General features: G+C 36.4%; 1 protein-coding gene across 3 annotated transcripts in view; it reads right to left on the bottom strand.

Moving 5' to 3' along the window:
* Positions 1 to 2023: 2023 nt before the first annotated feature.
* Positions 2024 to 13675, bottom strand: part of RFTN2 (raftlin family member 2) — a 93007-nt gene continuing 81355 nt past the window's right edge. The window contains exon 9 of one of the 3 annotated variants that reach the window (XM_074215394.1): positions 2024 to 4841. In XM_074215394.1, the coding sequence (XP_074071495.1) occupies positions 4575 to 4841 (267 nt within the window). In that variant the 3' untranslated portion in view covers positions 2024 to 4574. Of the gene's footprint in view, positions 4845 to 13675 lie in introns of all 3 variants that reach the window. The other 2 variants (XM_074215395.1, XM_074215393.1) reach the window with 2 other exon arrangements.

The raw sequence follows: 13675 nt of genomic DNA, 5'->3' as shown, positions 1-13675 counted from the left end.
TAACATGTAGTGTTCACTGTTTGAACCAATAGCTTGAGAACTTAAGCTGGCATGTGGCAGAGGAGTACAATATGACATGACAACTATTTGTAATCCAGAGACACATGGGCAGAACAGTACGAACTGATACCCAGTGAAGAGGATGCTCTAAGAGGATAATATACACAATTATGATGATATTGTAATTTAAAATGACACTAAAGATTATTGGATTTAGATTAATGGCAATCTCAAAGGTCAGAAGATGAAAAATACTTGGTTGAGAGGTAGAGGATGATGAGGATGGAATGTTGCCACATGGATGTTTCATCAGTTAGATTTTGCTTTACTTTTTTCTTTATTATCAATCAATAAACATTTATTAAATGCCTGTTATGGGTCAGACACTATGCTAAATGGAGCAACACAAAAGGAGGCAAAAGACAGCCTCTACGCCTGAAGAACTTAAAACCAAATGAGAGAACATATAAACAAATATGTATAAAGCAAGCTATGTAGAGGATAAAGAAGAAATACTAATAAACAGAGGAAAGGCACTAGAATTAATAGGGGTTGTGGAAGGTTTTGAGGAATTATATACCAGGAAATGATTGTGTGTCAAAAACAAAAAATCAGTTAAATTTTTAAAACTGCAATGACCCTTATGATCCAGAGGACAAATGATGAAACATTATTCCCTCTTCTTGGGAGATGTGTGGTTGACTACAAGTATAGGCCTTTGCTATCTGACACTTGCTGTGTCATTTGATTTTGCTTAGCATTTTGTTGTTATTATTGTAATGGAAAAGGGAAAGGCATACACTGGAAAACATTGGGTAGGAAATGTGAGTAAAAAAGGCATCAATAAGTTATGAATAAACAAATTAATTCAATGATCTTCCCATCCACAAACAAACAAACAAACAAACTAAAAGGATATTTGATATTTATTCTGAGTCTGGGAGCTCCCAGGAAGAGGGGATGACCAGTCAAGATTGTAACCAGAGCAGGTCAAAGCTTCCATGCTGTTCTGCAGGGGATGGGGGGGGGGGGGGGGTTAAAGCTGTGAGAGGCCACTGAACTTCCCACTTCCGTGAGATAGGGAAACCAATCTAAAACACAAAGCAAAACAAAATAAATATTCCTCAGCACCCTATCTCCAGTGAGGCAGATGAAAGTCTGTGGAAAAGTATTTATAGAAATAAGAGGAACATATAAAGAGAACCACAAATAAAGTGGCCAACTGTTTGGTGGCAAAACCTGGCTCCAGCTGCATCACACAGCTGAATGTTTTAGAAAACTCAAATACTCATCAATAATGTGTGTGTTAAAAAAAGGAAGCATATTTTGTCATTTGTTATTTCTTAGAAGAATAAATTCAAAAGGGCTTTTTTCATGGTGGAGGATCTGTTGTTGGTAGAAACAGAATGAAACATTCAACCCTAATCCTCAGATGTCCTAAGCCTTGAAGAGAAAAAAGAAACAATTAAATCCTTAAATTGAATTTGGTATTAATTAAAGGAATGAAGACAGAGATGCTTTTCTCTCCATTTAAGCAGAAACAAAACTCAAGTCTGTCTTCCTTCCAGCATAATAGTATTTATTAAAATGAAGTGAAGATTTTTGTTCCCATAAAAACAAGAATTGTAATGGTATGGCATGTCGTTATTTCCTCTAGAGCAGTGGTGCTAAACTGTTTGTGTGTGTGTGTGTGTGTGTGTGTGTGTGTGTGTGTGTGTGTGTGTGTGTGTTTGTGTGTGTGTGTGTGTGTGTGTGTGTTTGTGTATAACAAGGATGCCTTTACAGCCTGGTGAAGCCTATGGATTCCTCAGAATCAAGTTATTAACTTCATAAAATAAATCATTTTGGATTATAAAGGAAACCATGAGTTAGTAGAGAAAAAAGATGGCTTTTTTTTCTTATCCAAGTTCATGAACCCCTATCAACTTTATCCATAAAACATTGAGAATTCTCTTGCAGACCCAAGGTCTTAACCTTAATACTCTGCTCCAGAAACAATCAAATATAATGGAATACTAGAAAGAGTTGCTTGTATATTTTCTGTCCCACCCTTGGGGTATCACCTTTCCTCATCATTAGCCAATTTTAGGTGGGAGCAATATTCCAGAGTGATGGCAACTCCATGTGAAATATCACTTAGGACAAGATTGAAACTTATATGGTAATTTCCAATTATTTTGTTCTTCAAGGTGAGTCTTTGGATTCCTCATTCTTGTATCCTTGAATAAGTCTATGCCAAACAAACATAACATAAAGTAACTTGGTTTCTTTCTTTCCTATCCAGAGCTTCCTCTTGGGGGGTCATCGTCCTGTGCCAGCCGTCTCTCTTCAGTCTGTGGAACTCCTTTCTGTAGTCAGTGAGACTTCTGAAATAATACTCAGGGTATAGGAAGGGTATAAAAATCTGTCTACCACTCCAGACATGGATTTCCTTTTGAATCCATTATCTGGAGTACAAATGTTTCAAGACTTCTGTGCAGAGGCTTAAGAAATTAAGAGGTACAAATACTTTGTGAGTGTGTGTTTGTGTATGTGTGTGTATGTGTATGTGTCGGTGTATGTGTGTGTGTGTGTGTGTAGGTGCAGGTTTGGAGGAGGGAGATTATTTCTATTTCCCCTTTCTAATCATGTTACAGGTTGGCTGAACTTCAAGCCAAAACATCTGACATAAGATGCCATTTCCCACACTTACAGTAGGGAAGAAATGGAGGCAGGTGCAACTTGAAATGTTTTTTGTTCCATGCTGAGCCAGTCTGATGCTGACTGACAAAAAACTCAACCAGTGAAGGACAGGAGGGTAAAGAAACAACTTTTAAATGGGAGGCAATGTTTTCTTCTTTGCTGACAATGTGACAAGAAAGATCTAGGTAGTGTTCTGAAGCCAGAAACACCAGACTAGCGGTGAACATTCACACAATTTCCTACTGCTGTTCTAGGCCTCTGTTTTTGTTTTCAAATACATTCATATTTATTTTGTTAAATATTTCCCAATTATGTGTAAATTTTTTAAACATTCATTTAAAAACATTTTAACTTTCAGATTGTCTCCCTCTTTTCTGACTCTTCTCACTTTGAGAAGTAAACAATATGATGATGATGTTTATCCTTCATTCTCAAAAAAGACCATGACAGGGAAGTGATGCCATGACAAATAAGTGAATTGTATTTGAGTGAGTGTGCTAAGTCACCAGCCTCACTTTTTCCTCTAGAGCCATATGGGTCCAGTGGCCAGATATGAATCAGGACAATGGGGGATGGTGCTGGATGCCAGGCAATCAGGGTTAAGTGACTTACCCAGGGTCACACAGCTAGTAAGTATCAAGTGTCTGAGGTCACATTTAAACTCAGGTCCTCCTGACTCCAGGGCCAGTGCTCTATCCACTGTGTCACTTAGCTGCTCCATGATACTCAATATGCATGTAATATTTTCATATTACAAAATACAGCAATCAGAAATCCACAAAGGTAAGACTAAGTTGGAATTCTCTTGCAGGTTCTGTAATACCTTGAATTCTGACTCCCAACTCTCACTCTTTCTCCTGCCATAAGTGTATAAAGATTCTTTTTCATAAGTTTAATCTTCATGAGTCCAGGGTTGAGTTTGAACAATGGCAAATACAACCACTTATATTACTGGAGGCAAGAAAAATCAGCGGTTTGAAATGACAAGTCAAAGTATTTTATCAATACAATCAACTTTTGTAGTAGAACTTCCAGGCCTGAGAACTTTAAGTTTCAAACATTTCTTGATTTAGATAAAGAGAAGCAAAGGAGAAAGTTATTACATTCTAAAGACAAAGGTTTCACTTATCATTTGTTGCTTAGTTTTTTATTCTCCAATGTTTTGAAAAAGAAAAATTACACTCATCCCTAAATTCCCTCCCCCTCCCCTGATTTTGAAACCATGGATTGTTTTTGGATTACTGTTAAATGAATATCACTCTGCTATGGTTATTTTCTGGATTTCTGGAGAAGCAGTACCTCAGATAAATGAAATCATTTAATAATATGGCATTCTTTTAGAAGCAAAGATGCATGCAAAGAAATATTGTTTTACAGAAATATTTGAGTAGGGGGTTGCTATAAAGTACATGTATATATATATATATACTGTAACTAAAGATAAACTGATGAATTTCTACATATAAGAAAATAACTTCTAGGAAATTCTTTAATTTTGAAACAATTTCTAGGACTTTTTGTGGGGAGAGGGGGCAGTGATGAGTACTTTTCCAAAGGACTATTATTCTGGAACAGCAGTTGACTAAAAATGTTGAAGGATGAAATTCAAACAAAGATTAAAATGGAAGGATATTATTTCTTAATAAACTAATTACATCTCACTTTGAGCAGATGTTCTTAGTTGACCCGAGTATAAACACAATTCTAATTAATGAATTTACTAATAATAGTTCTTCAGAATTTAGAAGCAGTAGCCAAAACCATCATAAAGGAGAAGCGTGAGTACAGAGAAACACAGAGCATTGCATCAAAGGGAAGTAAGGTACGTGATTCAGTCTTGAATGAAATCTCCATGATTATTTATGGTTCTTTGAATTCAGGTATCTCCCGGCTCACATACAAGTGACCTGTGTCACCCCGTCCTCCTGATCATATTGGCCATCATCTAATTCCCTCAGAACACTGTCACTGCTGCTGACCCCCGAGAAGCTGCTGTAGGGTGCCAGCATGCCTTCTCTGGTCCAAGGGTCTTGAGAAAGATGACATTCCTCCGGTGGGGGTCTTCTTTCTGCAGGGTGAGAAGTAGCTGTGTCCAGGCCAATGCTCCGGCTGGTTACCTTGTTTTTCTCTTCCCTTGTTTTTATCTGCCTCATGGACTTCTTCTGAAACACAAGAGATGTTCACACAGGGTTATAACAAGACAGTTGGCATCCATTGAAAGGGCAAAGAGAACCTATATAAGATGCTCATCGCCTGGGGGAGCCCTGGGGAAGTCATATATCTCTCTAAACTTCATATTCCTCACCTGTAAAATAAGAGGTCTGGCCTTGATGACCTTGTTGATTGAGTGCTGGTTAGTGCTAAAGGGATCCCTGAGAGACTCATCCCAGTCTAAATTGATGATCTGCCGATCAAGTAGTCTAGACTCTCAGGCCTATGTATCTTTATTGGTGTTCTCATTTGTATATGATAGGCCTTAGCCCAGGATGACAGGTCAGGCTAACCGGGATCTGCTTTAGTCTGCTCAGTCATGGGGCCCAAATGGGCCTCCAAACCTGATTCTTTACACACTTTCTATCTGGCAAAATGGGGTCCTCAAGCACCATGATATGGCCAGGGCTCTAGAACACTCTGTCCTCTGTGCCTAACCTTAATAATAAATATTTGGTGAGTGCTCATAGCATCCTTGGACTTGTTCAGAACATTACAAGGTCTCTGCTAAGGATACCAATCTAAGCAAGAAAAACAACCTAATGAAAGGAGAGGGAAGGTTGAAGAATCACTTATTCATGCTAACTCACATTTATAGAGTGCTTTCCTTTAACAGCAGTTCTTTGGGTAGGCAGTACAAGTCCTGAGACTCCTAATTTATGGTCTGGGAAACATCGTAGGCATTTAATAAATGTTTACTGGTTGAAGGATTGCTAGGGAAACTGAAGCTCAGAGTGGTCAAAGCCAAGGTCAGAGTGAGGCCTTGATCCTAACTGGGGTCTTCTAACCCAGTTGGGTACTCATCCCACATTATAACCGTAAATGCAGTACTGGGACTGAAAATATGAGGATTCAACATGCTCTTGCAAATACTCAGTTCAAAGGACTTTCCAGCTATGCCAACATGGATTTTGTGCATATGTAGTAGACATCATGCTTATGAGACACCTTCTGTAGGCTCACTCCCCTCCAACTCAGACTTCACAGCAGAATGATTAGATTCTAGGGGTCACCCTTGTGAGTGGCTGTACCACTAAAACTGTAGTTCCTGAGGACCCGCTAATCTATTTCCTGTTAGTAATCACATTTACTTATATTTAAATACATGTTAACTTATTAATTATAAGATCATTAATTATATAAATACTAATTACATACAAATGAGAGCATCAATAAATATACATACATACATACATATATGTGTATAACCTTTAAGTTTAGGTAGGTAACACAGTAGCTAGAATGCCAGCCTTGGAATCAAATCTGAACTCAGACATTTACTAGCTGTGCGATCCTGAGCAAGTCACTTAACCCTATTTGCCTCAGTTTCCTCATCTGTAAAATGATCTGAAGAAGGAAATGGCAGACCACTCCAATAATCTTTGTTAAGAAAACTCAAATGGGGGGCAGCTAGGTGGTGCAGTGGATAGAGCACCGGCCCTGGAGTCAGGAGTACCTGAGTTCAAATCCTACCTCAGAAACTTAATAATTACCTAGCTATATGGCCTTGGGCAAGCCTCTTGACCCCATTGCCTTGCAAAAACTTTAAAAAAAAAGAAAACTCAAATGGGATCATGAAGAATCAGACATGACTGAAATGACTGAACAAGATACAACATACACATTTGTTTAAATATTTTGGTTATGACTAATGTTACTGTCATGGTCACCTTGGGATGGGAAGTTTCTTTTTTCTTTTTTTAAATTTATTTTTATTAAAGATATTATTTGAGTTTTACAATTCCTCCCCCCATCTTGCTTCCCTCCCCCACCCCCCTACAGAAAGCGCTGTCAGTCTTTACTTTGTTTCCATGTTGTACCTTGATCCAAATTGCGTGTGATGAGAGAGAAATCATATCCTTAAAGAAGAGACAAGAAGTCAGACAATAAGCTATCTGTGTTTTTCTAAATTAAAGGGAATAGTCCTTGAACTTTGTTCAAACTCCATAGCTCCTTATCTGGATAGAGATGGCACTCTCCTTTGCAGACAGCCCAAAATTGTTCCCGATTGTTGCACTGATGGAATGAATGAGTCCTTCAAGGTTGATCATCACCCCCATGTTGCTGTTAGGGTATACAGTGTTTTTCTGGTTCTGCTCATCTCACTCAGCAACAGTTCGTGCAAATCCCTCCAGGCTTCCCTGAATTTGGGATAGGAGGTTTCTTAGGCAGCACCAGCCTTAGAGGCTGTGTTTAGAGTTTTCCTAAGTTTGAGGGTTCAGAGAGCCATGTTTTAGAAAAAGATCCAGGACCACTGATTTTCCTGCCATATGCTTCCATAGGACATGGAGTTTTATGGTCTCTTGCCTTTTCATTGGACATGGAGCAGCTAGATGGCATGATGAATAAAGTGCTGGGCCTAATATATGTAAGACCTGAATTGTACATCCAGGTCACTTAGCCCAGTTGCCTCAATTTCCTCACCTGTAAAGTAGGGATAATTATCACACCTCCCTTCCAGGGTTGTTAGAGGATCAAATGAGATAATATTTGCAAAGTGCCTGGCAACAGAGCAGGATCTATATAAATATCATTATTATTATTGTTGTTGTTGTTCATAATATTAACATCTCCTATGCTTGAAGTGCTTTTCCTCTGCCTCTGGGTTTCCCTGGTTTCCTTCTAGAAGCTCCAATTCCACCTTATGCAGAAAGCTTTTCCCACCTCTCCACTTCTAGGGTCTTCCTTCATTGTTTTTGGCCCTGTTAGCTCAGAGTGAGTATAAATAGCACTTATTTCTGTTTTGGTCAGAAACCAGAGAGTTTTCCCCTTCCAGATTGATTTTTTTTTGACGAGGTGAAAGAGGCCATTCTTTGTCTCATTTCTTATCCTGCCTTAAGCACTGAATGGGTATTGCTTAAATTGAACTGTGATCTGGGAAAGCATTTAGCTTAAAAAGGTCAAGGTCTCTCATTGCATACCATTGCAGCAGTTGTACCAATTTATTATCTTGCCACTGGACCCAAATGACTGCAGTGAAGCTGGTAACTTTGCAAAGCCCTTCCTCACTTAAATCCAATTCACTAGAATGTCATGACATCATCTTCCTGACATTATGATACTCTTAGAGAAGGAAGGACAAACAACAACTTTCCATTTCCACAGTACAGGATTGAGAAAATTTATTAAGAATTTCAAAGCTGGGGCGGCTAGGTGGCACAGTGAATGGGGCGGCTAGGTGGCTCAGTGAATAGAGCAGCGGCCTTGGAGTCAGGAGTACCTGGGTTCAAATCCGACCTCAGACAATTAATAATTGCCTAGCTGTGTGGCCTTGGGCAAGCCGCTTAAACCCATTGCCTCGAAAAATTAAAAAAAAAAAAAAAGAATTTCAAAGCTATATTCCTGGTAAAAAGTCTGATTTCTTTCTGATGTAAGAATGGAATGTTATCTCTCCATATGTTAATTACAAACTCCTGAAGACAAGTGATTAGGAAGTTGGAAAATTTGTTCTGACCTCATTCTACTTTAAATCCAGGAAGAGATAATAATTCATCTTCATATTCTACCTGACAGATTCCTAAAGAACTTAAAGATTTCCCTTAACCTTTGTTTGTGGATAAATACTCACTCCCTCCCTCTTTCTCCTTTTGTTGGGATGGTCATCTTGGATAGATGACCTCCACCTATAGCTTTCTTGGTAAATCTTAGAGAATAAACTTCAAGTCTAACCTCTATTTTCTGTCATTTTATTTTAACCCTAAAATTTTAAGGTCTTGTACAATTTTTTTTAACATGGGGGTCTCCTCTTTGAGAATGTGAGCTCCTTAAAAACAGACTCTTTCGCCTTTCCCCAATGCTTATTATCATGGTTAGCACATAGTAAAAATAAGCAAATCCTTATTGAGGCAGGTGCTCTTTCCATTGCATTGATTACAATGCATTCATCCTTTTTCTTCTGATGGGATGCATGTGTATAACTATACTTTATAGGTTTAGAGAGTTGCCTTGGATACAGTAGGTGCAGGATCTTACCTATGGTCACAAGGACTTGAAGTTGGGTTCTCTGTCTACCATGTCACCCTATGTCTTTTGTTTATGGTTCCTCCTCCAATCTCTAGAGAGGACTCAGACAATATGCCAAAGGCCTTCCTTTAGATTCTTAACTTTTTTTAGGCAATGGTGTTGGATTCAGAAAGCCTGAATCTATATAGCTCTATATAAAAATCTTAGAATTTTTTTGGTTTCCTTGTTTCTGACATTTTTATTAGTGCTTTTAGGCAATGTTCTTATGCAACTTGAGGATTTCAAAGGACATGTAAAGAATAATTCTTGATTTTAGTAATTTTTTCATGGCTTTGTTTTTCTTTTTAAAAAGTTAATAATATTTTTAATGTTGGAATTTTTTTAAATGTAAGAAAAATCTGAATAATCTATAGACCCATATAGAACTGAGGAAAATGGATAAATATCATTTATAATTATGACAAAGATATACAAAATTTCAGCATGTACTTTTCAAAACATAATAGACATCAAAATTATTTTGACAGAAATCAGACAAGAATGAAACAATAGCAGGCAATACTTATCCAAGGTTAAGCCAAGTCAATATAGAAAAATGCCTTTACTTTTCAAACGAGTTTAAAGATTTAACATATTACAGATAACAGATTTAACATATTACAGCAGTATATTTCATGGAATAAAATAAAGTCTTTATAATTTATAGAAAATAGGAGTATAGAAGAGAATGGAAGAAGGTCAGACGGAAAGCACAAACAAGCAGAATAGCTTTGAAAGCAAAAGGTTATTTATATATGTAAAAGGAAAAGTAAGTTTTACTTTAAATAGTAAATTTACTTTAAATAGTAAATTTTCTCAATTTCATGAATAAATTTCTTTTCTACTTTGTATAATAGAGATGCTTGTTTTATTTGGATTTTAAGTTTGGAATAAAAAAATCGAGAGAAGCAGAAGGGCAAGAAGATTAAGAAGAAAAAAGTAAAGTACTCTAAAGCAATAATTATAAAAATTAGTATTTGGAAAATAAACAAATAAATGGGATAGATCAGAAACCCCTAAAGAGGCTAACATTTGATAAACCTTTGCTTAAAATAATAGAGAATGCGATCACTAGTTGATTCTTAAGTTAGAGGACTGGGGTTCAAATCCCATCTCTACTGATTACTCTCTGTATGAACTTGAGAAAATCACTTAACTTCCCTGGACCTCAGTTTCTCAATCTGTAAAATGAGGGGATGTCCTCATATAGTCCCTTCTAATCTTACATCTTTGATCTCAAATGGTATTGGGAAAAGTAGATATTCTCATGATGAAATTTGGGTTCACACCACAACAGCCTGGATCTCTAGACTAGTTTTGCTCTCTATCATGAAAAGCTAAGTTTTTTTTCCCTTAAAAGGTATTGCAACTGTCCTTGAGGTTTAATTGGCACAGGAAAAAACTGAAGGTTTCCACTTTGAAGGAATTTCCTGGTCATCTGAGGACAAAAGGGCCAGAACACAAGGGGCTGTGGCTCCTCTGGAGGAGATCCAGATCCAGTCGAGGGAAGCTGCCTTGGGCTTCAGCAGTATCACAACCCTTTCCTTGATGCTGCTGAAATGAACTAAAATGGTTTCCCTTTTTTTTGATTTTGAACCCGAGGGACTTGATCTGTCTCAGTGAGTCCTGACTATTACAAGAGTGATCTAAATGTATATTTTTAAATCATTAAAAAAAAGAGAAGAAAAAGCAATATTTTTGATTTGCTATAAAGAGAATGCCTCATCAAAAGTCTCCACAAATGACTTTGCACTGTGGAGATGGCCCTGAGTTTTTGGCACACTCTACAAGGATAGTCTATTCTTGGGGATAATAGAGAAGAATAGTCATCACACCCTCTAAGTGTTCTAACACATTTTTCCTTCTGACTTATTACTTCACATATATATATATGTCCATCTGTGTGGCTCATGGATTGATCATTTAAACCTAAATTTAGTACAGATTCCAGGGCAAAGATGATAATGGTGTTATCTCAAATTTCTCCTGGTCTCCAAGTAGACAGAACAATAGGTCTAGAGTCAGGAAGTCCTGAATTCAAATCTAGACTGTGACAATTATTACATGTGTGACCCTCAGCAAGTCATTGAATGGCTATATGTGTCAGTGTCCTCAACTGTAAAATGGAGATAATAGCATCTATTTCACAGGGTTATTGTGAGGATCAAGCAAGAATATTTAAGTAGCCTGATACATAATAGGTGAGGAATAAATGCTTATTCTCTTCCCTATATCTTTCAATTAATTGACTTTAGGACTAAGGACACAAAAATTCTCTGAAGAATACTATGAGTGAGTTAGAAAAAAGAATAAGCTACACTACTAAAAGAAATAATCAATGAATGCTGCCCATTACTAGGCCCTTCCTCATCTTATAAATGCAATTTTAAAAAATTAAATAATTTATTTATTCAGATTACACACTATCAAGGGGAGGGGAGGAATGAAGAGAGGGAGGTAGAAAACAGCTTACAAAAAGTTGAGTGTTGAAAACTATTTTTGTATGTAAATTAAAAATAAGATAAAATAAAATTAAAATTGATTTGTTGAATTTTAGCATTTATTTTTAAAAATTTACAATTCTGAATTCTCTCCCTCCCTATAGCTCTTCCCCTACCTAGTGAGAAGGCAAGCAATATGATACCCTTTACACATGTGAGTCATACAAAGTATATTTTCATATTAGCCATGTTGCAAAAAAAAGAAGCAAGAAAAGTAAAGTGAAAAAAATATACATCAATCTTCACTTAAGAGTTCACAGATCTTTCTTTGGATGCAAATAACATTTTTCAACATGAATCCTTTGGAATTGTCTTAGGTCATTTTATTGATGAGAGTTGCTAAGTCTTTCACATTTAATCATCCTTACAATAATGCTCTTGCACACAATGTTGTATATTTTACTTTGCATAATTTCATGTAAGTCTTCCCAAGTTTTTCTGAAGTCATCCCCCTTGTCATTTTTTGTTTTTTGTAAGGCAAATGGGGCTAAGTGGCTTGCCCAGGACCAAACAGCTAGGTAATTAAGTGTCTGAGGTCGGATTTGAACTCAGGTACTCCTGACTCCAGGGCCAGTGCTCTATCTACTGCGCCACCTAGCCACCCCTCCCTTGTCATTTCTTACAGCACAATTGTATTCAATCATGATCAAATACCATGACTTGTTCAGCTATTTCCCAATTGATGGGCATCCCCTCAATTTTCAATTCTTTGCCACTAGAGAAAGAGCTGTTAAGAATCTTTTTGTGTATAGATGGCTTTTTTGTAATATCTTTGGAATATAGTCTACCTAGTATTATTGGTTCAAAGGGTATCCATAGTTTTATAACCTGTTGGGCATAGTTCTAAATTGTTCTCCAGAATGGTTGGAAAGTGCAAAATTTCACCAACAGTGTATCGGTGTCATTTTTTTCATATCCCCTCCAGCAGTTATCATTTGCCTTTTCTGCATGTTAGCCAGTCTAATAGATGTCCCACAGAGTTGTTTTAATGTGTATTTATTTATTAATGATTTAGATAATTATAAATTATTATATTTAATTTATGTAACAAAACAAGAATTTCCATAATACAATAAAAAAGATAAATGTATATGAAACTGTAACTCTACTATATACAAGTTACTATTCCTTTCATATATAAACAAATTATTTTGTACCTTCCTTCTTCCCCCCCATTCTAGAGATGGCTACCATTATAAATAAATAGGTATATATACATATATACATACATAAATGTATTTATGTAAAATTATTCTATACATACATCTATTTATCAGTTCTTTCTTCATATGTCCTCTATAGTTAATTTGAGTATTTATTTATTTAAATTTTTTTAAATTTATTTAAAGCAATGGGGTTAAATGACTTGCCCAAGGTCACACAGCTAGGCAATTATTAAGTATCTGAGGCCACATTTGAACTCAGGTCCTCCTGACTCCAGGGCCAGTGCTCTATCTAGGAAAAAAATAACTTAGTCACTCAAAGTTGTTCTTAAACAATATTGCTGTTACTGTACTGCATACAATGCTCTTTTGGTTCTGCTCTTCATTATATTGTGCAAGTCTTTCCATGTTTTTCTAAAATCAGTGAGCTCATCATTTATTATAAGAGTAGTATTCCATCATAACCATATACTGCAACTTGTCAGCCATTCCCCCACTGATGGACATCCCTTCAATTTCCATTTCTTTGTCACTGCAAAGAGAACTGCTAATAATAAAATAAAAGCAATAATAATAATGAATGCAATTCCTACAATATACCTGGGACTCCTAGAGAGGTAACATGAATTTTAACTAACTTAAAATTATGAGATGTATAGTCTAATTTCTTGAGTGTCAATGGCATTTCTTTATTCATTAATTCAATAAACATTTATTATGTCTTTACAACATGTCGTGTAGTGACTTACAATTTTATCTGTAGTTTTGACATTAAAAATATCCTGTTTAAAATTAGAAAAATATTACTGTCTTTGGTCTTCTCTATAAACTGAGTCCTTGCCATACCCAATGGTGCATTATGATTTTAATTGTATGATTTTTAAAATTTTCTTCTCCTCTTCACCCATTTTGTTTAAAGGAGGGTGGGAGTGGTTTGGTTTTAATTCCCGATGACACTCTAAAAAGGATTTTTGCAATACTGGGTCTGATAATGTAGCTTTCATCCTCCACTACCAAGATTTTTTTAGCTGGAGCATTGATAGCCTGGCACAATATGACCTACAACTAAATGTGTTACAGAAATTTACAGAACAAAGAACATGTTAGAAGGAAATG

This window comes from Macrotis lagotis, chromosome 1 (assembly GCF_037893015.1).
Source record: "Macrotis lagotis isolate mMagLag1 chromosome 1, bilby.v1.9.chrom.fasta, whole genome shotgun sequence".
Classification (NCBI taxonomy): Eukaryota; Metazoa; Chordata; class Mammalia; order Peramelemorphia; family Peramelidae; genus Macrotis; species Macrotis lagotis.
This window is presented reverse-complemented; position numbering and strand designations above follow the sequence as displayed.